We start from the raw sequence: 27405 nt of genomic DNA on the forward strand, positions 1-27405 counted from the left end.
CACTTCACACCTAGCAGATTGGCTAACATGACAGCAATGGAAAGTAATGAATGTTGGAGGGGGTGTGGCAAAGTTGGGACATTAATGCATTGCTGATGGAGTTGTGAACTGATCCAACCATTCTGGAGGGCAATTTGGAACTATGCCCAAAGGGCGATAAAAGACTGTCTGCCCTTTGATCCAGTCCATAGCACTGCTGGGTTTGTACCCCAAAGAGATAATAAGGAAAAAGACTTGTACAAGAATATTCATAGCTGTGCTCTTTGTGGTGGCAAAAAATTGGAAAATGAGGGGATGCCCTTTGATTGGAGAATGGCTGAACAAATTGTGGTATATGTTGGTGATGGAATACTATTGTGCTAAAAGGAATAATAAAGTGGAGGAATTCCATGGGAACTGGAACGACCTCCAGGGTTTGATGCAGAGTGAAAGGAGCAGAACCAGGAGAACATTGTACACAGAGACTGATACACTGTAGTACAATCAAATGTAATGGAGTTCTTCATTAATGGCAATGCAGTGATCCTGAACAACCTGGAGGGATCTACGAGAAAGAACACTATCCACGTTCAGAGGAAAAATGTGAGAGTAGAAACACAGAAGAAAAAAACTGCTTGAATACATGGGTCAAGGGGATGTGGCCGGGGATGTAGACTCTAAATGAACATCCTAATGCAAACACCAACAACATGGAAATAGGTTTCTGATCAATGTACCCAATACACATGTACCCAGTGGAATTGCATGTTAGCTACAGGAAAGGTGGGGGAGGGGAAGGAGGGATGGGAAAGAATATGATTCTTATAACCAAGAACATTTTCTAAATTGACTGAATAAAATTTTTTTAAAAAGAATTACTTACCTAGAAAAACTGAGTATAATCCTTCAGGGGGAAAAATGGATATTCAATAAAGAAGAGAACTCATAAACATTCCTTATGAAAAGAAAAGAGCTGAATAGAAAATTGACTCTCAAATATAAGGCTCAAAAGAAGCATAAATAGTAAACAGGAAAAAGAAATCAAAAGAGATTCAATTCAGTTAAACTGTTTATATTCCTACATGGGAAGATACTACTTGTAACTCCTAAAATCTTTATCATTATTAGAAGTCTTAGGAGTATACATAGACAGAGGACAAAGGTATGAGTTGTATATAATGGACTGATATCTAAAAAAATAAAATTGAGAGGTAAGAAAAAGGAATACATTAAGAGAGGGGGAAGAAAGAAATAGACTGGGATAAATTATCTCACATGAAAAAGGCATGAAAGAGCTTTTAGAGTGGAGGAGAAGCTGGAGGAAGCAAGAAGGGTATGCTTGAACCTTACTCTCATTGGAATTGGCTGAAAGAGAGAACATTCACATTCAACTGGGTATTGAAGTCTATCTTATCCTAAAGGAAAATAGGAGGGGAAGGAGATAAGAGAAGGGATGGGGCTAATAGAAGAAAGGTAAATTGACAAACTGGGATAAGCAATAGTCAGAAACAAAGTATGTTTGAATATGGACAGAATAAAAGGAGAGAGAATAGGGTAAAAGGGGAAAATAGCATGGAAGATAATGCATAGTAATCATAATGATGAAACAAATTTTTACAATATCTTGAGGTCTCTTATAAAGACCTCATTCCTCAAATTAACATAAAGAAATGAGTCAAATGCATAAGAATATAAATCATTCCCCAATTGATAAATGGTCAAAGGATATGAGCTGACAGTTCTCAAAGTAATTAAAGCTATCTAGAATTCTGTGAAAAAATGCTATGTTACTATTAATTAGAGAAATGCACATTAAAATAACTCTGAGGTGCCATCCAATATCTATCAGAATGTCTATTAAAACAGAAAAGGAAAATGAGAGAAGTTGGAGGGGATGTGGGAAAGTTGAGAAACTAATGCACTGATGGGGGAATCATGAACTGATTTAACCATTCTGGAGAACAATTTGGATCTATGCCCAATTGGTTATAAAACAGTGTATATCCTTTGACCCAACAAAGCCATTACAAGTTCCTTATTTTAAGGATATTTTAAAAAAGAAAAGAATCTATTTATATAAAAATATTTAAAGCATTTTTTGTGGTGGCAAAGAATTCGAAAGTGAGGGAATACCCACCAATTGGGGAATGTATAAGTAAATTGTAGCATAGTATTATAATGGAATGTTATTCTGCTATAAAAATGAGCAGGAGAATTTCAGTAAAATCTGTAAAGACTTTTTGATACATAGTGAAGTGAGCAGAAAACCATGAGACCATTATATACAATAACAGAAATATGGTATGATGAACAAATGTGATTGACTTATCTATTTTACTCTGCAATACAACAATCCAAGACAATTCCAAAGGTCTCATGATGTGAAAGTCATCTACTTCCAAAGAAAGAACTGATGGAATCTGAATCCAGACCAAACCATACTCTATTTCACTTTCTTCATTTTTTTTCAAGTTTACTTCTACAAAAGGATTTATATGGGGAAAATTTTTATAATTGAATGTATAAAATCTATATCACATTGTTTGATGGCTCAATGAGTGGAGATGTGAGAGAGTCAAGACTCAAAAATTTTAATGTTAAAAATTGTTTTTACATGTAATTGGAGGGAAATATGTTACCAATTTAAAAAAATAAGCAATCTTTCACAAAATGACAAACATGGAAATATATATTGCATGATAGCATATGGGCAATCTAAGTCCTCTCCCTGCTGATTCAAAGAGGGGAAAGGATTTGGAAGAAGATGGAGAGCAAGGATCACAAAAAGTGAGAAAACAATTATAAAAATTATATTGAGGGGGCAGCTGGGTGGCTCAGTGGATTGAGAGTCAGGCCTAGAGAAGGGAACTCCTGGGTTTAAATCTGGTCTCACACACTTTCTAGCTGTGTGATACTGGGCAAATCACTTAACCCCCTTGCCTAGCCCTTTCTGCTCTTCTTCAGTATTTATTCTAAAATACTTCAAAATTTATTCCAAAACAGAGATAAGGGTTGTTTTTAAATGCAATTGGAAAATAGTTAACAAAATCACTAAAATGTGTTTTAGTGCTTTTTGAAATTGAATTGAAATATTGGTATATAAAAAATCAAAATAAAGTAGGGACTGGGACCTACTGGAAGATGGGTGCAATCCCAAGGAGCTCTCAAGGGTTATGTGATCAGCTAATGGGAAGGGGGTGGAGATGAGTTGTATCCAACCTTCCCTGTCATTGCCAATTGTAGAGCTCATCTGCAACATCTACCTTACTCTCCAACATTTCTTCATTCTGTTCCACCTGCCCTTGTAGAAGTTAACTGCCTTTTCCTTATGAACCAAGTGTGTGCTGCATAGATATAAAGATTTAAAAAAGACAGAGAGAGAGAGAGAGAGAGAGAGAGAGAGAGAGAGAGAGAGAGAGAGAGAGAGAGAGAGAGAGAGAGAGAGAGAGCATTTATGAAACTTTGGGGATTCAAATACAAGCAAAAAATGGGGGAGATAGTCCCTACCTTTAATATGTAAACATTCTAATTGGGGAAGTCAACACATAAATGGAGCTGGAAAAAGGGGAAATGATACCCACTGAAGAGCAAAGATCCTGGGAACCTGGGAATATCATTTCATTTGAGTCCAGGAATCCACCAATAAGAAGAGAGGGATGCAGGGCTCCAGGTTAGAAACCTGGTGCAGAGGAGGTGGAAAGTCTTAAAAATGAGGAGTAGAATTGGGTAATTGTAATACAAACAATATCTTGGCACCCCAAAACAGCATTTTTTTCAGGCATCTTGGTAAAATTCAACTTTTTTTTCCCAAGCATGCCCATCCTTTCTTCCCAGATCATTTTATGGTGGAATAGCTGTATAATGGAGGTCAGACTCTACATTACAAAGTAATATGTGGTGAATAAAAGACCTGCTTTGCTCCCTTTTCAATCTGAATGAATAAATTGCATGGGATGAGTAGGCATTGATCAGTTAAGTAACTTGCAAAAGACCCCATAGATATTAAGTGTCAGAGCTGGAATTCAAATTCAGTTCCTCTGGTTCCAAATTTATCATTCTTTCCTTTTCACCATGCTGTGTCATGGCATTTCAGTCCCATCTTAGACACTACTTGTATGAGTAAGGCAAAATGAAACCAATGCAGACTAAGTTTCCTAACCTTCAAAATGGGCATATTAATGCCTGTAGTATTAAACTCATAGGGCTTGCATAAGGACCAAGCTATGTGCAAAGTACTTTGTAAACCTTAACTATATTTGTAAATATCAGTTATTTTGTGATTATAAATTGTGATAGTAAATATCACAGTTAAGTAATAAGCATTTAAAAAGATAGGATACCTGAGAACCACAGGGTGATGTAAAGAACTAAAATTATCAGGAGAATTGGGTCATGTTCCTAAGACTGTCATTAATTTGTATGATGTTGAATCATTTACTTAACCTCTTTTAGTCTCATTTTCTTTCCTCTCTTGTTAAAACAAATGAACAAATGTAATAACTATTCTATCGTGCCTACCTCACAAATTGTTGAGCATTTTTTTTAGAATAAATGAGGTAATTGATACAAAAGCATTTTAAAAGTCTGAAACACTGTATAAAGGCTGAAAATTTTATTTCTTAACTTATACTATCAGTAGAAAGACTGACTGTAATAGAAGACCTAGGGCAGTGATGGCAAACCTATGGCACAGGTGCCAAAGATGGGCTCTCTGTGGGCATGTGTCTGCCCTCCCCAATCAGAGTTTGTTACTAGAAAGGCAGAGGGACTCAGGCAGATCTGCTCCTCTCCGGTAAGCCTGAGGATATTTTTTCACATCTTCTGTCCCTCTGCCCAACAGCCCAAAAGGAATGAACAAGGGATAAGGTGGGTGGCTCACAGGCGGCAGAGCTGGACTGGAGCAGAGTGCTTGGGCCTCTCCCCTCCCTTTCTCTACACTTGCTGAGAACATTTTTCACTTCATCCATCCCTTTGCCCAGAAGCCCAATGGGAGTGCTTCCTTCCTCTCCTGTGTAGGGTAAAGGGGGTGGCATACCCAGCATGTGATGGTGGAGAGGCAAAGCACACCTTTTTGGGGGCGGGGCAGTAGGCACAGCACTCACTCTTGGGGGTGTGGTGGAGATGGAGTCCAGAACTCCATCTCTAAAAGGTTTGCCATTGCTGATCTATGGCATGCCTCCATGTCAGGTTTAAGATCTATTTCTTTAACTCATCTCTTTCCTGTTTTTTTTTTTCTCCAAGTGGTTTATAGTATATGCCAATCAAAATAGTCTGTTTCTGTTTGTTGTTCCCATTTGGTCTTCATCCAAATGCTTTCTACCATGCTTTATTATTCTGACACAGCTAATAACACAGATCTCAGGAAGGATAAATACTCACTGGAAATTTATAGCATTATTAGAAAGACAAAATTTAAGCCTATGAAACAATATAAAATTGTCATTCTAAATGTAAGCTATTCATTTATAGTTTATCTTTACCAAAGCATGATAAGTCAACAACAATATATTAGCCACTAACTACAGATTCATGAACTCTTAGACATAGAGGAAGAGAGGGAGGGAAGAATGAAAGGAAGGAAGGAAAAAAGGGAAGGAGGAAGGAAGGAAAGAAGGAAGGAAGGAAGGAAGGAAGGAAGGAAGGAAGGAAGGAAGGAAGGAAGGAAGGAGGGAAGGAAGGAGGGAAGGAGGGAAGGAAGGAGGGAAGGAAGGAAGGAAGGAGGGAAGGAAGGAGGGAAGGGGGGAAGGAAGGAGGGAAGGAAGGAAGGAGGGAAGGAGGGAAGGAAGGAGGGAAGGGGGGAAGGAAGGAAGGAGGGAAGGAAGGAAGGAGGGAAGGAAGGAGGGAAGGAAGGAGGGAAGGGGGGAAGGAAGGAGGGAAGGAAGGAAGGAAGAAGGGAAGGAGGGAAGGAAGGAGGGAAGGAAGGAAGAAATGAAGGAAGGAAGGAAGGAAGGAAGGAAGGAAGGAAGGAAGGAAGGGAGGGAGGGAGGGAGGGAGGAAGGAAGGAAGGGAGGGAGGGAGGAAGAAAGGGAGGAAGGGAGGGAGGAAGGAAGGGAGGGAGGGAGGAAGAAAGGGAGGAAGGGAGGGAGGGAGAGAAGAAGGAAATTGTTGTTCCATTGCTCTGCTAATATGCTCTTGCTCTTCTACTTTGCTTTCAGGAGGAAGTTCTGCCCCTGAGCCTTCCAGGTGAGTTCTATGCCTCTTCTGTTTTATCATCTTTTCTGAACATCCCCACTGCAAAAACATGGAATTGGGTCTAGTCACTGTCATTTGCTTCTTGTGCAAAATGTGTTTAGGTTTTGATTTACATGCATTGGGAAAGACAAAAATAATTTCCAGGACACTGTTACTGCCTGGAGCCCTAACTCACCACCTTGGCTATTCAATTACTGTTCTGCTTAGACTAACCATTAATATCATGTTTGTTTAAATATTTAACTTGGAAACTTATTTTATGATGTATGTTTGTGTGTTCTCTAATTCTGTTCATGTGAGAATCTTAGGTTAAAATTATTTATAAGCCCTTACTTGTCTTGTCCTGAGTTTCTCAATAACTACATGTGACTCAGCCCAAGAACAAGAACACAGAAAAGTGTTCCATCAATGCCTTTTTCCACATGATAATTATAAGGATAAGGATACATTACTGAACCAGTCAAGGAACCAGATCTCACATAAACCACTTCATAATCTTTCCAGAACTCTTGACTTCTGGATTCCCTATACCTTGTTCCTCCTATCCTATTTCTTTTCTCTCAGAGCTCTCCTCCTGACAGTCATTCAATTTGATGCTGTCATTGTCCCAAGACATATTATGTGTTTCTGTGTCTCACAGGGACCTACCTGTCACACACCTCCAAGAATCTGGCCACTTAAAGTCAACCACCCCAGTGGAGCTGCAGTCAGTATATGACAATGGTAAAGTCTTTTCCCTTTGGATTAAGTTTCCATTTAGACACATAAAGTCAGGAAAAGGGGAGTAAATAAACACTTATCTAGCACCAACAATATGCCAAGTATTATTCTAAGGCTTCTTACAAATACTATCTCTGCTGATACTTGGGACAACCCTGCAATTATGGAAATCAAAGTAATCAGAGATTAAGTGACTTGCCTTGGTTCACTCAGCTAGTAGGTGTCTGAGGTTGGATTTGAACTCAGGTCTTTCTAACTCTAGGTCTAACCACTGAACCACTTAGCTGCCTCCTAAAGAAAATTGGGTCATGGGGTGGGGAGAAACTGCCTAAGCCCAGTTACTCACAATAAATCAACAGTGGAAAGAATATTGGAAATGGAGATAAGAATGTTGGGTTCAAATCTTGCCTCTACTCTTTTCTGCCTGTGCCAAGGTCACATTCTCCTTGAACTCTGGTTTACAAATGTATAAAATGAGAAAGTTGGTTGAGCTGGCTTCTGAATCTCTTCTAGTTCTTGATCCAGGATCTTATGACTTTTCTAGAATAATGGTGAGCAATATTGCATAGGAGATGGAGAGAAGATTCAGTGATCTGAGATAATGGCTAGGAGGACCTTTAGTAAAAAATTTTTTTTCTCTTTCAGTGGCTCCATTCATTGAGGATGTGATCTATTCTGAAATCTGGAGTATAAATCAGGGGAGACTGGACACAGGTAAGATATTGGGCAGTGGTTGCAATTCAGAATCACATCTTTGCTGGAGTTTAGGACATGTATCAATTTATTAAAGCATTTAAATATGGAATGGTCTTCTTTATAAGGCAATAAATTCTTCATTACTAGAGATATTTCACAGAGACTGGCTGACTATGGGTTGTGGTGACTGAAGAGTTCTAGGTATAAAGAATTGGGTTGGATGGTATGACCTTTTTGTTTCCTTCCATGATTCTAAGAGCCTGTGATAGGAATTTTTGATCTGGATTTCCTGGGAAAGTTTGTATTCTCTGGCATATCCTGTCTTTATAGACAGATAATTTCATGGTGTAGTCTATCAGGCAGAGAAATGAAAGTTCTAGTCAGCACATGTATTTAGTTTTTTTCTGTCAGGTTTATGTTCTGTGGTGCATTAGGACACAATGGAGAACTTATATCTAGTTCTTACCCTAATGCAACTCACTATCTAGAAAAGTAATAAGTCAACATAATTATAAACCAAGCCAGAACAATGTAAGTATTAGAAAAAAAGAAAGAAAGGTATAAGATAGTTAAGAGGTTCCATGGATAGGTCAAAGGAGGAAGTGTTCCATTCCATGGAAGATCTCACAGTAAGAATGGCATTTGAGCAGGGTTCTTGAATAAAGCATGAACTTCAAAAGCTGCCATAGCCAGAATAAAATAAAGGGAAGAGGAAGGAGGGAATTTCCAAAATAAGGTACAGTCTGAAAGGTACAAAACTAGGAATTTACTGAGTATATCATGGAAATGAAGAATGGTCTTATTTGACATATGCACTGGGGAACAGTAGAGCATAAGTCTGAGAAGGTAAATTGGGGTTATAATGTATAGGGTCTTGAATACCAGACTGAGAATTTTGTATTTTACTATATGGATAGTAGGGGATCGTCAACGATTCTAAGCATGAAAGTAACATAATCAGACCTATACTTTTTTCACATTTAATTTAATTTTATTTTAAAATTTTATTTATTTATTTTTAAAAAATATTTTTTCCATGGTTACATGATTCATATTCTCTCCCTCTCCTCTTCTCTCCCCCTCCTGGAGAAGACAAGCAATTCCACTGGGTTATACATGTATCACTGCAGAGCTGTGCTATTAAAATTAATTTGAAAGCACTATACAATACAGAATGGAAATGGGAAACACTAAAGTCAAGGATACTAGTAATGAGATTATTGAAACAGAAAGACAATGATGAGGGGGATGATGATCTAAGCTAATGTGGTGACTGAGAGAACAAGAAAGGCAAAGGAGCAAAAATTCAAGAGACACAAAGGGTGATTGGGGGATAGAAACTGACAAAATTTTGTAAATGATTGAGTTGGGAGGTGAGAAGGAAAGGCAATGAGGAAAAGATGAGAGTAGAATCAATGAATACTCCAAGAATTCAAGTATGGACCAATAAGAAAACTGTTGTACAATGAATGCCTGAATGGATTGATTAATTAATTAATTAATGAAAAGTGTTTATCAAATGTTTGCTATGTTCCAGGCACTGTGCTATGGTACTATGTGCCAGGAACTGGGTTAAGCTTCAGAGATATGAATTTAAAAGTGAGCATCTTTGCTGTAAAAGAATCTATCTTCTGATAAAGGGAGACAGCACATAGTAGGGAAACAAAGGCCAGTGAAAGGAATTTTGGTCTGAGGAGTCACAAAGCAATCAACCAGAAGCAATGGTAGTACTGATTTTGATTAACAGAAAAAAAGTCTGAAATAGTGAATGATTGAAGTGGGGGGAGTAGAAAGGAGGCATTTTGAGATAGGTTGGATTTAAAGTGAAGGTATAACATCCAGATGGAGATATTCAACAAAGTAATTGGAAATATGGATTTTGGGTAAGTACAGTATAATGCTGATAGAAGAAGGCATAGGAATGATGATACTGTCAAGGGGGAAAGTATAGAGAAAAGGAAATAGAATTAAAATTATGACTCGATCAATTCAGTTCAGCTCAACAAACATTAAGTACTTATCATGTACAGAATTAAGAGAAATAATAAAGTTTAGACAATAATTCTTTCCCCCACAGAGCTTATTATCAGAAGAACAGTAGTGGGAACAGGAAAGAGACAAACAAAGTTAATTATAATCCAAAATATTATAGAGTGAGAATATTGCAAAGAGGACATTTCTGAAGCTTATTAGAGACAGCATGGTGTAAAGGGAAAAAAAAACAACTCTGGATCTGAGATCAGAAGACCTGGATTTGAATTAAGGTTTTACTTATTACCAGTGAATTTAGATAGACCATTGTAACCCCAGGGCCTCAGTTTCCTCATCTTTAAAATGGCAAGGTTGTACTCTCCCTAAGATCCCTATGAGCAATGACGGTTAAAACAGATCTCCAAAAGTAGATTGGAATTTAATAATGGCCTTCTTTATCACACAGTCACTAGGATGATGACCCTTCCAGGGAGAACTGCCTTTTGGTCTGATAGTCACTTCTTATAAAGCCTATGACTATGTGTTGTTTAGTTTCTTTATAGTACCTCCTAGCTAGGCAGTTCCTAGACCTTCCCAAATGTTCCTAAATGCATAGAACCATTTCAAAATGTATCCTCAGTCACCATAGTGCTTCCTTTCTTTGCTACATGAAGTAAACCTTGCTGTGTATAGTCATGGAGCCAGCTAACTATTCTGATGCTATCTCTTCCCTACCCATGTCCTAAACCTCAAAATTATGAGCTATAGTAGACAGTCACCCACTGGCTAGTAAATGAGTGAATAAATTAATTTTTAAAAAGGCATTTGTGTTGTGCTGAATGTTGGAGATACAAATATAATGGGAGCCATTTCTTGGAACATGCTTAGAGTTGACTTCCTGGGTACAGGCAACATGAGAGAACTTTGTGATGTTCCCATCAATTTGGTAATACAAAACTAAGAACAATGTACATTTGTGTATGGTGCACACTGAATGGTCCATTGCCCCATAACAATGGCAAGTAGTGAGGAGTTATGTCAGTCAAAAGAAGAGAAAATCTCCAATTCTTCTATGTGGCAAGTAATGAACCCCCACCATCCTCACTGGTCTCAGCCCTCAGACAGAAGAAAGCCTGGTGGTTTTGGATGGATCATGGCAATTAGTCAGTCATCTTAACCAAACCACAAAATAAATTAGAACTATTAAAACATGTTATAAATATAACTTTAGAGAACAGAATAAACATTGGAACCAGCTTTTGCCCTTCTGGAACAGAGAGAAGATATTCCTTTACTGTCTGGTACATTTTCTTCAAATGGAAACTCAACAACCACTGTTCCCATTTTGGCTACAAACACCAGAGAGAGATAGAGCAAACAGGCAGTGAACATTGGCCTTTTGCAGAGCATTACTCAGCTCCCCAGTCTTGTCTCCTATTCTAACTTACGTTATATCTTTGTTCATTTGAATTAAGTCAACATGCATTTTTAAGCACCTAAAAGGTGTCAGGCACCAGATTAATCCCTGGGCATACAAAAAAAAAAGGCAAACAATTATGTATAGACAAGATACAAACAAAGCAATTTGAAGCCCTGCTACTCCTGATTCTGAAGCTACCAGCAAGCCCTCCAGCTACTGTCACAATCAGCTACTTAGCAGTCAATGAGGACATCCTTCCATCATTTCAAAACACAGTGTTCTTTCAGCACTGTTACCACATGGCCAAATGAAGATCACAAAGATCTCACATAACTAACCAGAAACAGGAAGGGCAACTCTGAGCATGGTCCATTAGATGGCACCAATTACACAAATTCAAAAGAGGGGCAGACCCTGTGCTATTATTATTTTATTTAATTCATTAATTAAGAAAAAATTTCCATGGTTACATGGTTCTTTCCCTCCTCTCTTTACTTCCCCCCCCCCCATAGCCAATGAGCAATTCCATTGGGTTTTACATATATCATTGATCAAGACCTAGTTCCATATTATTGATATTTGCACTAGGGTGATTGTTTAGAGCCTACATCCCCAAACATATCCCCATCGACCCATGTGATAAAGCAATTGTTTTTCTTCTGTATTTCTGCTCCCACAGTTCTTTCTTTGGATGTGGATAATGTTCTTTCTCATAAGTCCCTCAGAATTGTCCTGGATCATTGCATTGCTGCTAGTGGAGAAGTCCATTAGTAGAGAAGTCCATTACATTCAATTGTGCCACAGTGCATCAATCTCTGTATGCAATGTTCTCCTGGTTCTTCTCCCTTTATTCTGCATCAACTCCTGGAGGTTGTTCCAGTTCACATCGAATTCCTCCAATTTATTATTACTTTGAACACAATAGTATTTCATCACCAACAGATACCACAAGTTGTTCAGTCATTCCCCAATCAAAGGGCATCCCCTCATTTTCCAGTTTTTTGCCATCACAGAGAGTGCAACTATATTTTTGTACAAGTCTTTTTCCTTATTATCTCTTTGGGATATAAACCCAACAGTGGTATGGCTGGACCTAAAGGCAGACCATCTTTTAAAGCCCTTTGGGCATAGTTCCAAATTGCCATCCAGAATTTTTGGATCAATTCACAAAGGAGTTTACATTCTGAGAGAGGGGGACCACACATACTGTTGAGCAATGGCCAGGGAAAAGCAAAATTATAGAGATAGCAAATGGAGTCATAAGATAATCAAATGATATGCCCTTTCCATAAGCAAAATGGTAGCATTGATTTCATTACTGTTCCCTGCATGAGAGATGGAAAAAGGGGGGATGAAGTGGGGCACAGTTGCTGCCAATGTAGCAGAAAGATGCTTTATGGGGTGGCTTAGGTCTTCTAAAGGTAATAAGTTCTCAATAATTAACACAAGACAAGGGTAAGAGGTACAAATGGAAGAATGAAGCTACAAAAATGCCTCTGGGTAACACAGCAGAAAGATGGTATTCTTATATGACTAGTGACTAGCTGCTTCCCATGTTCCTATTACCAGGCACTTATTGAGAAGGAACAATAGTGAGAGATTAACCTAACCTTCTCTTCCCTCCTTACCTGGCAGAGGATATAGAGACATTACTGAGTAACTCCTCTTCCTGATTTTGTCTCTGGAAAACTACTATTTCATGGAATCTGGCTAATTCTCTTGATTATCTAGTTTCTAATGTGCATAGTGAGAATACACTTGTCCCCTCCCTTCACTAATGGACCCTATCTAAGAGAGATCAATGGACAAGTTAAGAACCACAAATCTTGTAGGCATCTATTATGGAATGTGCTGATTATTAGAGATGATTACATTAAGAGAGAAATGTAAGAGATGCTCCTTCACTAGCATATTTAGAGTAAGAGAAGTGCTGGAACGATGACACTAGGAAATAAGGTTAGAGGAGAAGCTGGGATTCTCACTCCTTCCCCCCACCCCACTTCCTGTACCTCTTTCTCACTTGGTCCTAACAGCTCTTCTCTGATAAGTTAGCAGTTTTCAGAAGACTAATTACACACTATAGTACCTTCTAAAAGGGATTTATTTTAAAGAAGGAAGGTTAAGGAATTGGGAGAGGGAAGAGGAATTTAGGATCTCCCTAATTTTCTATAAGTTCAATATAGGAAAGTAAAGTTATTTGTCTTTAAGGGAATATTATTGATGAACTGAAAGGATCTTCAGAGATATACTCCAATCTTTCAATGTGAAGTCAAGATCCAGGAATCCAGTGCAGTTTATCTGCCAGCTCCTTCCTCAGAGCTCAAAAAGGAAAAAGTGATGACCAGTTTCTGGTGCTGACTTATTTAACTGCCTCCCTCCTGACCAGATTCTTCTTTGGAATCTTCCCTTCTCTCCTTGATTGATAGACCGTCAAGCTTCCATTTCTTGCATCTATTTGCAAATCTCTCTGTTGTGGTATCCATTTCTCACAGAAACAGCAGACATCCTTAGCAACCAGGAGTCCCTGTCAGGTTATTATGATTATAGAAACAAGAAGCAAACACCTAAAGCAGTCAATCTTCAGGCATTCTTTAAGTGAGGGCTGGAGGAGGAGCACTGTGAGTGGAATTTTAGTGGAAGACTCATAGATCCATGGGGTTTTAAAGAGATTTAGCAGAAGGCAAAAGTTAAATAGCAGGTAAAACATAAAGCTGTCTTGTCAAGCCTCGCCTGACAAATTATTCAATGGTCCCCAGGAAGGGGTAAGGAAGATGATGTGAGATACAAATGAAATCAGGAGGTCCAAGAAAAGCTGATAGCTAATTAAGGCTAACTTTATTTGTTACAGCTTATATTTTATAGAGAGAGCAAAACAGGCTGAGGTCTTTGCACAAGCTTTCACATAGGCAATGAAAGTAAATGATTGGTAAAGTGATACAATATAGTCTTGTTTACCTCATTGAGTCTACACAAAGGATTCCATGGGATCATAAATCAACATATAACAGCCTAACTTGGATTCCCAAGGCAAAGCATACATCAGTGATTTTTCAGGTACATCTAGTACAAATGGGAAGGGGGGAAAGGAGGCGTTTAAGCCTTAGGGTGAGGAGTGAGCTATGTGACTAACACTGGCTGGTCTATGGCCTCAGCCTTGTCCCCAGGGTGAGGGTGCCTTCCATGTCCCTAGAGCTTTGCCTCAATAGGGTTTCAGGTTTTGCTCCCAAAAGTCTTGGTTAGAAATTAAATACAGAAGAAAAAGGAAAAACCCCACTGTAGAGGGAAGCAAAAGAAAGGGCACAGGGGTTCTCACACTAAGACATAAAAGATGAGCTATGTACTCTTAAGTAGGAAGGTCATGGTCCACAATTCAATGTTCCCTTTCCTCCACAGCAAACAACTCAGAGAGCTCTCTAGAAAAAGCGGTGAGTCATATTCCCTGGTTTTCCACTCATATATTACTTCTCTTTTTCTTTTCCGTGTCTTCATTTATTTTTTTTTCTTCCTAGGACTCCTCAGTTGTGTATTCTGGTGTGAAGAGATATAGCCCTAGTAATTCAACAAGGAAAGATAAGACTGTGGATAGGAACCATGAAGATGCTACAGAAAATTATGAAAATATCCTGTTCTCCTGACTGTGTGATCCCATATCCAACACCCATGGCATTTTTCAGGGACTTTCAGTTTACTTTTCAGTTTTCTTTCTTTCCTGGCACTCTTTCTTTAGCTCCTCTGAGGTGGTGCTAGTATAGGCTTTATTCAGTGAGTGGACTTATGAAGAGGTACTAGAGCTTTGGATAAGACATGGTTATGGGAAAATAAAAATAATGAAAAAGTCCAACCAAAGTCATTCCCTCTAAAATCACCTCAAAAATAGTAAGAAACTGGGGGCATCTGGGTGGCTCAGTGGATTGAGAGTCAAGCCTAGAAACAGGAGGTCCTGGGTTCAAATTTGGCTTTGTACACTTCCCAGCTGTGTGACCCTAGAGAAGTCACTTAACCCCTATTGCCTAGCTCTTACCACTCTTCTGCCTTGGAGCCAATACAGTATTGGCTCTAAGACAGAAGGTAAGGGTTTAAAAAAAAGTAAGAAACTGTGCCAAATGAAACAATAAATCATCACACTAAAAAATATGAACCACAAAGAATCTGCATTAAGGTACACATAAAATGTGTACACATAAAATGTCTACACATAAAAATGTGTACACATAAAATGTCTACACATAAAAATGTGTACACATAAAATGTCTACACATAAAAATGAAGAAAAGAAGACCCACCTCTAAGAAGTCAGAGAAACATGCTACTTCTGTTAAGAAATATAAAATTCATTTAAAGTCAAAATGAGAGATTGAAGTAGAATCTAAAATACTTCAATTGAATACAAGAAAAAGCTGCAGATAGCAATCATGATCTCAAACAAAGCAACAGTAAAAAGAGTTATGGTTAGAAGAGGCAGGCAGGGAGACCATATTATACTTAAGGATACCATAGGTAATAAATACCTATGTATTTATTATTTAAAATAAAAAACATCAGTGTTAAATACCTTTGCACCAAAAATCATAGAATCTAAGTATTTAAAAGAAAAAAATCAACTAAATTATTGGAAGGACTAGAGAGAAAAACATTAAATGTTGTGAACTTTAAAGTGCCTCCCTCAGCTATTGACAAATATAACAGAAGAAAATAAGAACAATATTTGTCATATGAACACAATATTTGAAAAATTAGATACGATGGACCTTACGTAGTTACTCAATGAAAATTATAAGGAATATACATAATTTTCAGTTTTTATAGTACTTCTAAAAATAACTAACTATATTCTAATACATAAAGGACTCATGAATAAATTAAAAAGATAAAAGAGAGAATGATCAATTAATTAAATAAGCGGCTAAATATACCTAAAAATAATTAAGTAACATGAATAAGCATAAAAATGTGAATTCTAAAAACTAAAGGAAAAGGAATTGGAGAATGAACAAAAATGGTATTGAGATAGTTGTAGAACTTAAAAAAAACCCAATAAATCATAGGTACAGAATAAGGCCTATGTTATCAGATATAGCCAATGTATTGACTTTTCCATGTGTATACTTTATTATTACAAGGTAGCCTTCTCTTTGTGAGGTATGAATGAGAAATAATTTAAAAAATGATAATTTTATTAAATATTTTAATCAACAAGGATTTGTTTTCTTTACTTCTTTTTTCCCAACCCCACCCCAACTTGGCATATCCAGTGAGGGAAAAAAAAAACCTCAAAATAAATATGTACAATCAAGTACAACAAATTCTCACATTGGTCATGTCCAACAATATACATTTCATTCTGCACAATGAGTCCACTATCTCTCTGCCAAGCAGTCGGTATTCCTATGGAATCATGACTGGTCACTATGTTGATCAAAGTTTTTAAGTATTTCAAAGTTATTCATCATCACAATGTTGTTATTATATAAATTGTTCTACTCACCTCACTGTTTCAGTTCATAGAAGTGTTTCCAGTTGATTCTGTTTTATCTTATGGCACAATAATACTCCATTACATTCGGGTATGATTTATTTGTTCAGTCATTCTCCAAATGATGAACATTCTCTTAGTTTCTAGTTATTTGCCCTCAAAAAAAGAGCTGCTATCCATATTTTTGTGCATGTCCATTTTTTTCTTCCGTTGATCTCTTTGGTATAATTTAGTATGAATAACACTAAGTTTTCTGACTTGGGGAGTATAGTTCCATATTGCTATCTAAAATGGTTTGGATTAAATGATGGGCCCACCAATACTGATAACAATGTTGTTGTTGTTTTTACATAAATAGTTTATTTAAAAAACATGAGCCTGATTCTGGAAAGCAATTTGGAATTATGCCCAAAGGGCTTTAAAAGAATGTATGTCCTTTGATCCAGCAATACCACTACTAGGTTTGCATCCCAAAGAGATAAAAAAAAATGGAAGTTTCTGTTTGTACAAAAATATTTATAGCTATGCTTTTTGTGGCGGCAAAAAACTGGAAAATGAGGGGATATTCCTCGATTGGGGAATGACTGAACAAATTGTGATATATAATGGTGATGGAATACTATTGTGCTGTGAGGAATGATGAATGGATGGATTTCTATAAGAATTGGAAAGACCTCCATGACCTAATGTGGAGTGAAATAAGCAGGACCAAGAGAACAGTATACATTGTAACTAAAAGATTGCAGGATGATCAAATATAGTTGACTTTGCTACTAATAGCAATGCAATGATCCAGGACAATTCTGAGGGACTTATGAGAAAGAATGCTATCCACATTTAGAGGAAGAACTGTGGGAATAGAAACACAGAAGAAAAACATGTGACTTATCACTTATTTATCTGGGCATATGATGTGGGGCTTGGGTTTTAAAAGATTACTTTATTACAAAAATGAATAATATGGAAATAGGTTTTGAGTGAAAATAGATGTATAACCCAGTGAAATTGCTTATCAACTCCAGAAGGAGAAGGGAAGAGGAAAGGGAAACAACAAGAATCATGTCACCATGGGCAATATATACTTTCCCCCTTCCCTTCTCTCTTCTAGCCATAAAAATTATAAATTGTCAAAGGCAGTATGGCAGTCAATATGGAATATTAGATAGCCAACTAGACTTGGAATTAATGGACCTGCGTTCAAATTCTAACTCATATTTAATTTCTTTGTTACATCTTCATTCTAAACTCATTTTTAAAGATTTTTATTATCCTCATATCACCCTGAAGTAATAATATGCTTCAAGGACCTGATTTTATGTGTGAATATAAAACTGGAAAACCTAGAAGTTTCTTAGGTTATGGATTTGACCATGAATTCAAATTAGAATAGTGTTATCTTCCATATTTGCATGCTATAATAATTACACTGAGATGTGGTATCAATCTATTATTTAATAGATTTAGTATTATAATGACAAAACTTTCATTGTTCACATGCACTGATTATAGAAGCTTGCTATGAAAGTAAAAAGAGAGATATGGTTAAGATGATATCATGACTGTCCCCTCTAGGGCCTACGTGAAAAACTCAGTTCTGTCTGATTCCAAGTATGAGTCATATTTGACAATCAAGTAGCAAAGTTTCACATTACAGCAAGGAGTAAAAAATAAGCCAACAGCAAGCCTCACCTCCCCCCATCCATTGTACCACGATCTGAACCTGGGCCCAAGTCAATATCCTGAGACCCTGTCTGGGCCAATAGCCGTCTAACCCAATACATACCCCTTAAAGTTCTAAGCAAACCTGCAGTGAGGTCAAGAATTCCAGTCCAGGGCAGTCTGTGCAATACAGCTTGATCTGTGTGGACCCAAAGCGAGTCCAGGAATCCCTGCCCAGACTTGTGGTAAGAATGTAAATCCCAGTTTGGTGCAGTTGGTAGACCCAGAGCTTGTCCCTACTCCCATCCCTGGCAGGGGAAGTCCCCAGGTTGCTGGCTTGAGGGAGCCTGACTGACCCTTACCAAAGCTCAAGGTGGAGTCTCAGGACAGGACAGTCTGCTGTGTGCCTGATCTAATCAATCCCAGAGTGAGATCCAAAGCATTCACCCAAGCCTGAGGCTAGAATTTGAGCTGGGGTGGGGTGGGGGTAGGGGCAAGCATTAATTGAATCAGCACTGGGAGGTGGCTCTCAGGGCTCCAAGTCCACAGGCACTTATGCCATCTTAGAAGAACTAAAACCTGCCCTGCAAAAACCCAGAAATAAGGCTAAGGGTAGCACCAAAGAAGGATTGTAGTTTAAGAGGGTGCCCTAACCTCCTGGAGAAGAGAGCACACCTTGAAAAAGGCTGGGAAAATGAGCAAACCTAAAAACCCCACCTAATCATAGGAAATTCTTATGGAGACAGAGCAAGGCACAGACACAGGAGGGGAGAGTTAAAGCAAAGCAAAAACATTCAAAGTTCAAAAGAAAAAGATGAGCTGGACTCAGATTCTGGAAAAACCTCAAAAAGGATTTCAAACTTCAATTAAGAGAGGCAGAGAAAAAAATGGAGAAGAGAAATGAAAGCGACACAAGAAGAAATGGACCAAATGAAAAAAGAGGCACAAAAGCTGATGGAAGAAAATTATTTCTTAAAAATTAGAATTGGGCAACTAAAGGCTAATGACTTCATGAGACATCAAGAAACAACAAAACATATCTTGTTTTCCTCCCTATCCTGAGCATCCTTAGGCTATCTATACTATGTACATAAAACACATTCCCTCACTTGGTAGGCCATTTCTCTCTTAACTTTCAAAAGCTCCTGAAATCTCACCTTCTTCAAGAAGTCATCTTGTGCTGATCAGAAAAAAAGCTCATAGATTCTCCTGATTTGTCTGGTCAGGCAGTTCCATTATCTCTTTCTTTTCTCATCAGCCTAAATATACATATACCTTGGAAGTGTGCAACATGACTGCTTGCCTTTTGATCTAGTCATAGCACTGCTGGGTTTTTACCCCAAAGAGACAATAAGTAAAAAGACCTGTACAAGAATATTCATAGCTGTGCTCTTTGTGGTGGCAAAAAATTGGAAAATGAGGGGATGCCCTTCAATTGGGGAATGGCTGAACAAATTGTGGTTTATGTTGGTGATGGAATACTATTGTACTCAAAGTAATAATAAACTGGAGGAATTCCATGTGAACTGGAACAATCTCCAGGAAGTGATGCAGAGTGAAAGGAGCAGAGCCAGGAGAACATTGTACATAGAGACTGATACACTGTGGTACAATCAAAAGTAATGGACTTCTCCATTAGTCTCAATGCAATGTCCCTGAACAATCTGCAGGGACCAAGGAGAAAAAAACACTACCCACAAGCAGAGCACAAATGGTGGGAGTAAAAACAGGGAGGAAGGACAACAGCTTGACTACAGGGGTGGAGGGGATATGAACAAGGAGAGATTGAATGAACACCCTACTATGGAAACCAATAGCATGGATACCCAGAAGAATTGCACATCGCCAATGGGAGGGGTGGGGGTAGGGGGGGAGAAAAAAAATAGGTGATCTTTGTTTCTAATGAATAACGTTGGAAAATGACCAAATAAAATAAATGCTTAAAAAAAAAGACAAAAAGGAAGGAACAAAACCTTAATATAGTGCCAAAGAATCGAATAATGTTTTGGTCTCCAAATCCCCTTCCTAATTCCTAATTCCTAGTTCCTAATTCTCACTTAAAGAAGATAAGTACTCAATAAAGCAACATGCATGAAAGCTTAAAAAAAAAAGAATCATCACTGACCAAGGGCAGGTGGGATGAAATGAAATGTATGCTTGAGCTGTTCTACCAAAAAAAATGTCTTGTGTTTTCTCAATTTATACAGGGGAGGAAATATGGGTTAATAGTTGAGGGAGGTCTCTATGACTTCCTTTTTTTTACTCCCTCTAACTCTGTTTTGAAGTATATCTTAGAAATCTCGTAATTCTGTTCACTGAGTTGTACTTTGTATTGCTTAGAGTATCTCCCTTCCTGGTATCCATGGATCTACACCTCACACTGCTATGGGTATTGCTGTTGGACCTTGGTAAGTACAGTGACTCAGGAGGGGACCTAGAATAGGATAAAATAGAATTCTTGGTTTTCTGAGAAGGCATTTCCCCTGAAATAAAAGCCTCCTATCTGGGAAATCTGAGATAGAAAGAGAATCTATCTCTTCAAGGAGATGGAAAATTCAATCTCTTCCTTAAAGTCAAAGCTAAGGATGGATCAGACAAAGTTGGAGAAAGAGAGAATTAGGCAAATCTGGAGTCTTAGAAAAGCAATAGGATAATGGCTTCTAAGTCTCCAGTATTTTGGATTTTAATTTCACAAGCTCCAGAAAATTGACTAGACACAGGCTTTAAAGATGGATTGGGCATGGAGGTGGGGGGAAGGCTGTAGCTAAGTAGTTCAGTGGATTGAGAGCCAGGACTAGAGATGAGAGGCCTCGATTTCAAATCTGGCCTCGGGAACTTCCCAACTGTGTGACCTTGGGCACATCTCTTGCGTAGCTTTTATTGCACTTCTAATATATGGTATTGGTTTTAAGATAGAAGGTAAGGATTTTTTTTTTTAAAGATGGATTGACATGAATTCTTTTGCAGAGGAACCAATTCAATTTTTAAACAATCTTTTTTTGATGGGTATTCTGGGGATATAAAAGCAAAAATGGAAAAGGTCCTATCTCCAAGTTATATAAATAACTAAATTCAAAATATATTCACAATAATGGAAAATATTTTCAAAGGAGCGACTTGATATCTGGGCTAAAGAAAGACCAAAAAAAGAGATGGAATTTAAGCCATGTCCCAAAGGAATCTAGAGATTCCAAAAAAAAGGGGGCACATTATATCTGGGAGGAGTCATTTGTTTCAAGGCACAGTGCAGGAGACATACAAATGATGTGTGTTGTCTGTCTGCATTTCTGCCCTAGCACAACAACTACCATATCAATTTGATTGAAATGGAAAGTAGACTAAGACTAACAATATGAAATAAAATTGGAAAGTAAATAGGAGGCAAATTGTTGAAAGACTTAAATGCCAGGTGGGATTTTTTTTTTTATTTTATCCTAGAGAGAATAAGAAGTCATTAAGAATTCTTGATTTGGAGGGTGATTTGTGTTTGAGGAAAATTAACCTGGAATGAAAATGAAAACTTAGTGCTATGGAATAAATAGATTGAAGAGAGAAAAGAAAAGAAAAGAAACCAATTAGGAAATTATTGCAGTTGTCTTTGCAAAAAGGAATGAGGACCTAAAGTAGGGTTATCAATGACTCATTAAACAGATGTTGTCTATTATGTACTGGCACTGTGATAAGCACTGAGGATACAAAGATGAGCAAAAGACAATCCCTGCTCTTTAAGGGCTCACAGTCTAAGTGGAAGACAACATGAAAATAACTAGACAAAGCAAGATGGGTAGGCACTAATATTAAGGGGGATCAGAAGGTGAGATTTTTATTGGAACCTAAGGGAAGTCAGATAAGCCAGGAGCTGGAGATGAGGGAGGAACGAACTAGTTATGGGAAGCAGTGAACATGCTTAGAGTCAGGAGATGGAATCTTTTGTTCTAGGGACAGCAAGAAGGCCAGTGTCAAAAGATCACAGAGTAAGTATAGGAGAAGGGGATTGCAAAAGATAGAAAAAATAAAAAATTAAGGGGTCAAGTTATGAAGGGTTTTGAGTAACTAACAATGTTATGTTTGATCCTGGAGTTGTTAGGGACCCACTAGAATTGGTTGAGTAGAACTCTGGTATGGTCAGATCTATGCTTTAAGAACATCATTTTGGCTGCTGAGTAGATGATGAGCTGGTGTGGGGAGAAACTTTTGGCAGGGAAACCAATCACAGGTTATTGCAATAGTCTAGATGTGAGGTAATTGAGGGCTTGCACCACAGGGGTGGTAGGGTCAGAAGAGAGAAAGGGATGTACATGAGAGAAGTTATACAAAAAAAGTAAAAAATCAACTGGCCTTGGAAATGTATGGGATATGGGCAGTAAGAGAGAGAGTGAGGAGTTGAGGATGACACCTAGGTTTTAAGCCAAGGTGATCTGGAGAATGGGAAATTATCTTAACAGTAATAGAGAAGAAAAGAAGAGGAGACATCTTGGGTAGAAAGCTAATAAATTCAGTTTTGGAAATGTTGAGTTTGAAATGTCTCTGGGACATCAGTTTAAGATATCTAGCAGGCAACTGGAGATGCAAGATAGGCAGTCAGGAGAGGTCAGGCCTGGACAATAAAATTTTAAAGTAATCTACATAAAGATGACAATTGAATCCATGGACAATAAAATACAAAGACTAGAGTAGTAAAAAGATAAAAAAAAATTTTCTACCAAGAAGTCCAAGTGGTAACAATCCAGGATTATCTTTATCAGATTGTAAAACATCCCAGAAAAATGTTTTGGGAAGTACACTGGGTCTCAAGTTTTGTTTCTGCTGACAGAATGATGGGTTTTAATACAAGTATTGATAAAGTGAGAAGCAGAATTGCTCTGGAGTTACATGAAGTTCTAAATGGAAATGGAATACTGCTCCATGCTGCATGTCACATAACACTGAGAAATAATTTTTCCAAGAAAAAGAGATCAACATGCTTCAAGGTCCTAAGAACTAATTTAAATCTCATTAAAAATTAGATTTTTTTAAAATGGACTATTCTTCAAAGTTGTGCTGAATCCATTGTGGGCTGGTTTCATAATAAATAACTAAAGAATACATGTCAAAATTTTGTCAATTCAATGTCAAATTATATAAAACAAGTGAAAGAAAATATATTGTGCATTAATTTTTTAAACATATAACGGATTGTAAAAGTTTATTGTATAGCTCCACAAAATTAGTTATTTTACTTTGAACAAATAATCTGCAGATACCTATGGATGATTATTGAGTTCCCTTTCAACTCAAAATCTGTGATTTTATGATATGTAATTCTATGACTTCTTCCTAGACAGGAGTTAGGAATAACTCTTGAGTGTAAAAATTATAAGGGACTTTAAGAGACCCTTGTAATTTTTACTTCAAGTTCAGCCTTTTCATTTTAAAGAGAAGAAAATTGAGGATCAAAGAGGGTAAGTGACTTGGACAAGTCACTTGACTGGCAGAAAATCAAGAGAATCCAAGTTTCTTGATGCTGGAGTTCCTTCCAGTCTACTCTTTGCCTTTAGGTCCAGGTTCCTATGTGGATGGGGGGAAAAAAAGAATTTGGACCCTTCATCTACTGCCTTTTCCTGACTCTCTACTGTTTAACTCCATAGTTTATCAGACTAGATACTCCAAACCTTTAAGGTGTATAATTGAAAATGTTACCCTAAAAAAGAACTACATTTCCTGAGAGCCCACAGACTTCCTGTCATTACGCACTTCCTGTAGACAGGGAATATTAGGCAGGGACGTGGTGGATCCCACCTCTTTGCTTTCTGTCCCGAGCTTGGTGGTGGTAAGGTGGGCATTTGAACTAGCTGATCAGCCATGGGCACATGGTCTTTATTTTGTATCCTATTTATTCCTTGGTTTCTAATGATTATTAAGAAATCCCTTAAAGTATAATATTTTCATTATTGAGATTTAATTTTAACTTTTGCAAAGGAAATCTTTAGATTGTAAGTTCCTTGAAGGTCAGGACTATCTTTTGCCTCTTTTTCATTTCCAGTGCTTAGCATAGTGATTGCCAAGAAATAGGTACTTCATAAACGTTTATTGATTTGAATCATTACAATTAGAATTCAGAGTTCCAAACATCTGATTAGTTTAAAGATGAATAAATTAATCAGTCAACCAACAGCTATTAAAGGCTTACAGTGTGCCAGACATTGGGCTAGTCTATGAGGTCACAAATACAAAGAATGAAAGAATTTCTACTCTCAAGAATCTTGCATTCTATCAGAGGAGACAATGTATTCCAAAATAGCTATAGACAGAATAAATACAAATTGCTCAAATCAAGGTAATTTAGGAAGCAGGGAATGAATAATTAAGAGGTCAGCCTGAGGGTGGGTACTTGACATACATCTTTAGGAATGGAGGAATTTTATGAGGTGGGTGAGTTCCAGGCATGGTGGACAGATGGTGAAAAGGAGAGAATCCACAGATAGAGTTGTGTGGAAAGAACAGACAGGTCAGTTTAGCTGGTTGTCAAAGTCCGGGGTCTGGTTGTGAGAGACTTTTCCAAGAGTCAGGATCTAGGAGGTTTCTTTTAGGCTAGGAGTGGGGCAATCATTGAAGTAGATAATGTTACAGAGGGCTCAGAAGAATTTCTGAGAGGGCTGCAAGTTCAAAATTTTGGGGAATCTCCACTCGGTTTAATCTCTGGCTTTTTTCTCTTTCACAGGTTTGGTCAGCAGGCAAGCTTGTGAGTTACCCTTTTCTTTGCTCTTCAGGGTCTCTGGGTAATGTAACCTCCTTCAGGACCACAGGATACCCATGCAGGTCTGTCTGAGGAGCCCTGCCTGCCCTGCTCCTCATGGTTGAAGTCTACAGTGTGACAGTTCTCTTCCCTGATTGATCCCATAAGTCAGGCTCAGACTACTCTGAGTCTTCTGATGATTTTTATGCCCACAAGACATGAACACATTCTGAGGAACTGGGGACTAATCCTAGGGCATCCGGAAACAAACAAGGACCAATCTTTAAATCATAAACTCTTACATTTTGGAGCTGGGAAAGACATTGTAGGTCATTTAATTTAATCTATTCATTTTATTGATAAGGATCCTGGACCCAATTAGGTGAAATCATGTGTCCACGGTCATGTGTCCAACCCAGACTCTGGGATCTGATGGTAAAGCAGTACAATTGCTGATCTCCTGGGTTCCTTTTGGCACTTTTTATTCCCTATTTGCCCACCCCCTTGACCAATCTTTATTCAATATCTAACCTCTCCGGTCAGTTTGGTTTTATCTGCAATTAGATGGAAACAGCATTTGGGGAGACCACACTGCTATTCTCTGGCATTTATTAAATTTCTAGTTGGTAAATGGACTGTGTATGTTTTGAGGTCCATGGCCAGGTGACCTAAAACTGGACCTCCGAGCTTCAGGATTCCACCTCAGGGAAGCGTGGGCCTGAACTTCCTTGCTCCTCTCTTATCTCTCCCTTACTCCAAGAATTGTGTGCAGACACTTTCATCTTACACTGTTCTTTTTCTTCCACCCAGCTACTGCAAAGAAAGCCATGGTGCACCTCAGCCCTCAATGGACCACTATCTTTGAGGGGGAGAAAGTGAATCTGACCTGTGATGGAAGCGATACCTCCAAACTGAGGATAAGATGGTTGCTCAACAATGAACAACTAAAATATTCTACAAAGAGGATTGAGACTATGAGGCCTGGAGAGTATAAATGCCAGGACCAGCACTCAGCCCTCAGTGACCCTGTACATCTGGTTGTTTCTCCTGGTGAGGGCAGAGAGAAAAGACTCAGAGGAGGTTTCTAAGTACAGCCTCTGAGAGGGAAGTACACAAGGAGAGGCATTGGGGACACTAGAATTCCACATGATATCACTGGGGTAGCAGAAGGACTGGAGGGACCATGACTACAATTCCCCTTCAGTCATTCAGAAAACAATTGTATACCCTGAGATCCCCTGGAAACTAGAGGCTAACTTTGAACATTACGAGTAGTGCAGTAAAAGAGAGGACTCCCTTCCCAAAGCAAATTTCTTCAAATTTATCTGAAAGGACACCATCTAAGAAAGCTCCTTGTTCCAGGGAGAGGGAGTTGGTGAGATATCTGGGTCAACAAGGAAACAATGGGTGAACCTGGATTCCCCCCCCCCCCCATATTCTAGATAATCTCCCAGCTAAGGCACATCCCACTAGAAACAACTGGAAGGAGGAGGGGACAGGAAGGTGGGAATTGAGTCTCAAGTGTCTCCTGGGGTCTCTTACAGATCCGCTGATCCTGCAGACTCCATATTCTGTATTTGAAGGAGACACATTGGTCCTCAGATGCAGAACAAAGTATGATGCAAGAGTTAGAAATATGAAATACTATAAGGATGGAAAGATATTATCTTATTTCCTTAAAAACTCTGTCTTTGTCATCCCACAAGTTGGTTTAAGCCACAGTGCCCAATATCACTGCACAGCGACTACGACTACTGATCTATTGCAAATATTTCAGCCGGAAATACGTTCAAGAAAGGTAGCGCTCCAAATCCAAGGTAAGAACTTGAATCCTGGGGGTAGGGTGTGAGAATGAGGAGGGGGAGGGCTCTTCAGGACCAGGGTCTATTAGACACACAATAAGAGGGCGAGCTCACAGATGGAACAAAGAAGGGAATTCATCTGTGTGTCCTTTCATCTGTTCAACTGATGTTTCCTCCTGGGAACTCTGACACTCACTGTTCTGGGCACTATGTTTGGCTCTTTCCCATAGAACTGTTTCCACCCCCTGAGCTGAAAGTCACAAGCTACCAGCCCATAGAGGGGACCCCAATAGCCCTGAGCTGTGACACCCAGCTCCCTCCACAAAAGTCAGACACCGAGCTGCACTTCACCTTCTTCAGAGATGGCAGGACCATCACATCAGACTGGATGAGGTCCCGGGTGCTTCAAATCCCAGCCATCTGGAGGGAAGACTCAGGGTCCTACTCGTGTGAGGCCAGAGCAGTGGCTCAGGACATTCGGAAACAGAGCAAAGGCGTGAAGATCAATGTGAAAAGTAAGTGTCAGTGAGGCTGGCCTGGGACTGAGAAATGGAGGGCAGGCCACTGGCATCAGCTGAGACCTAGGGATACTTGCTTAGGTGTTTTTCCTCTTCCTCTGGGAATGGGAGTGGTGTATGAGAGGAGTGACTTGCTTTCCTGTAGGCCTCCTCTTGCATTAGGACATAAATAGAGTTTTAAGCAAATAACTTGCCAGGCACAAGCAACAGAAATTTGCTCTAAGCAATCAGCATGAATCCCCATCCTGAGCAAGCACTCT

General features: G+C 38.6%; 2 protein-coding genes across 4 annotated transcripts in view; both read left to right on the forward strand.

Moving 5' to 3' along the window:
- Window positions 1-16169, forward strand: part of LOC100030638 (Fc receptor-like protein 2) — a 37633-nt gene extending 21464 nt beyond the window's left edge. For 2 of the 3 annotated variants that reach the window (XM_007481680.3, XM_007481681.3), the window contains exons 9-13: window positions 6135-6162; window positions 6812-6894; window positions 7537-7605; window positions 14372-14403; window positions 14488-16169. In XM_007481680.3, coding sequence (XP_007481742.2) covers window positions 6135-6162; window positions 6812-6894; window positions 7537-7605; window positions 14372-14403; window positions 14488-14613 — 338 coding nt within the window. In that variant the 3' untranslated portion in view covers window positions 14614-16169. The remainder of the gene's footprint in view (window positions 1-6134; window positions 6163-6811; window positions 6895-7536; window positions 7606-14371; window positions 14404-14487) is intronic. The other variant, XM_007481682.3, reaches the window with a different exon arrangement.
- Window positions 16170-20472: 4303 nt separating this feature from the next.
- The window catches only part of LOC100030646 (Fc receptor-like protein 2), a 37074-nt gene continuing 30141 nt past the window's right edge, over window positions 20473-27405 (forward strand). The window contains exons 1-5 of the mRNA XM_056814643.1: window positions 20473-20518; window positions 24811-24831; window positions 25636-25875; window positions 26268-26642; window positions 26858-27142. Coding sequence (XP_056670621.1) covers window positions 20473-20518; window positions 24811-24831; window positions 25636-25875; window positions 26268-26642; window positions 26858-27142 — 967 coding nt within the window. The remainder of the gene's footprint in view (window positions 20519-24810; window positions 24832-25635; window positions 25876-26267; window positions 26643-26857; window positions 27143-27405) is intronic.

Source organism: Monodelphis domestica, chromosome 2, assembly GCF_027887165.1.
Source record: "Monodelphis domestica isolate mMonDom1 chromosome 2, mMonDom1.pri, whole genome shotgun sequence".
Taxonomy (NCBI): Eukaryota; Metazoa; Chordata; class Mammalia; order Didelphimorphia; family Didelphidae; genus Monodelphis; species Monodelphis domestica.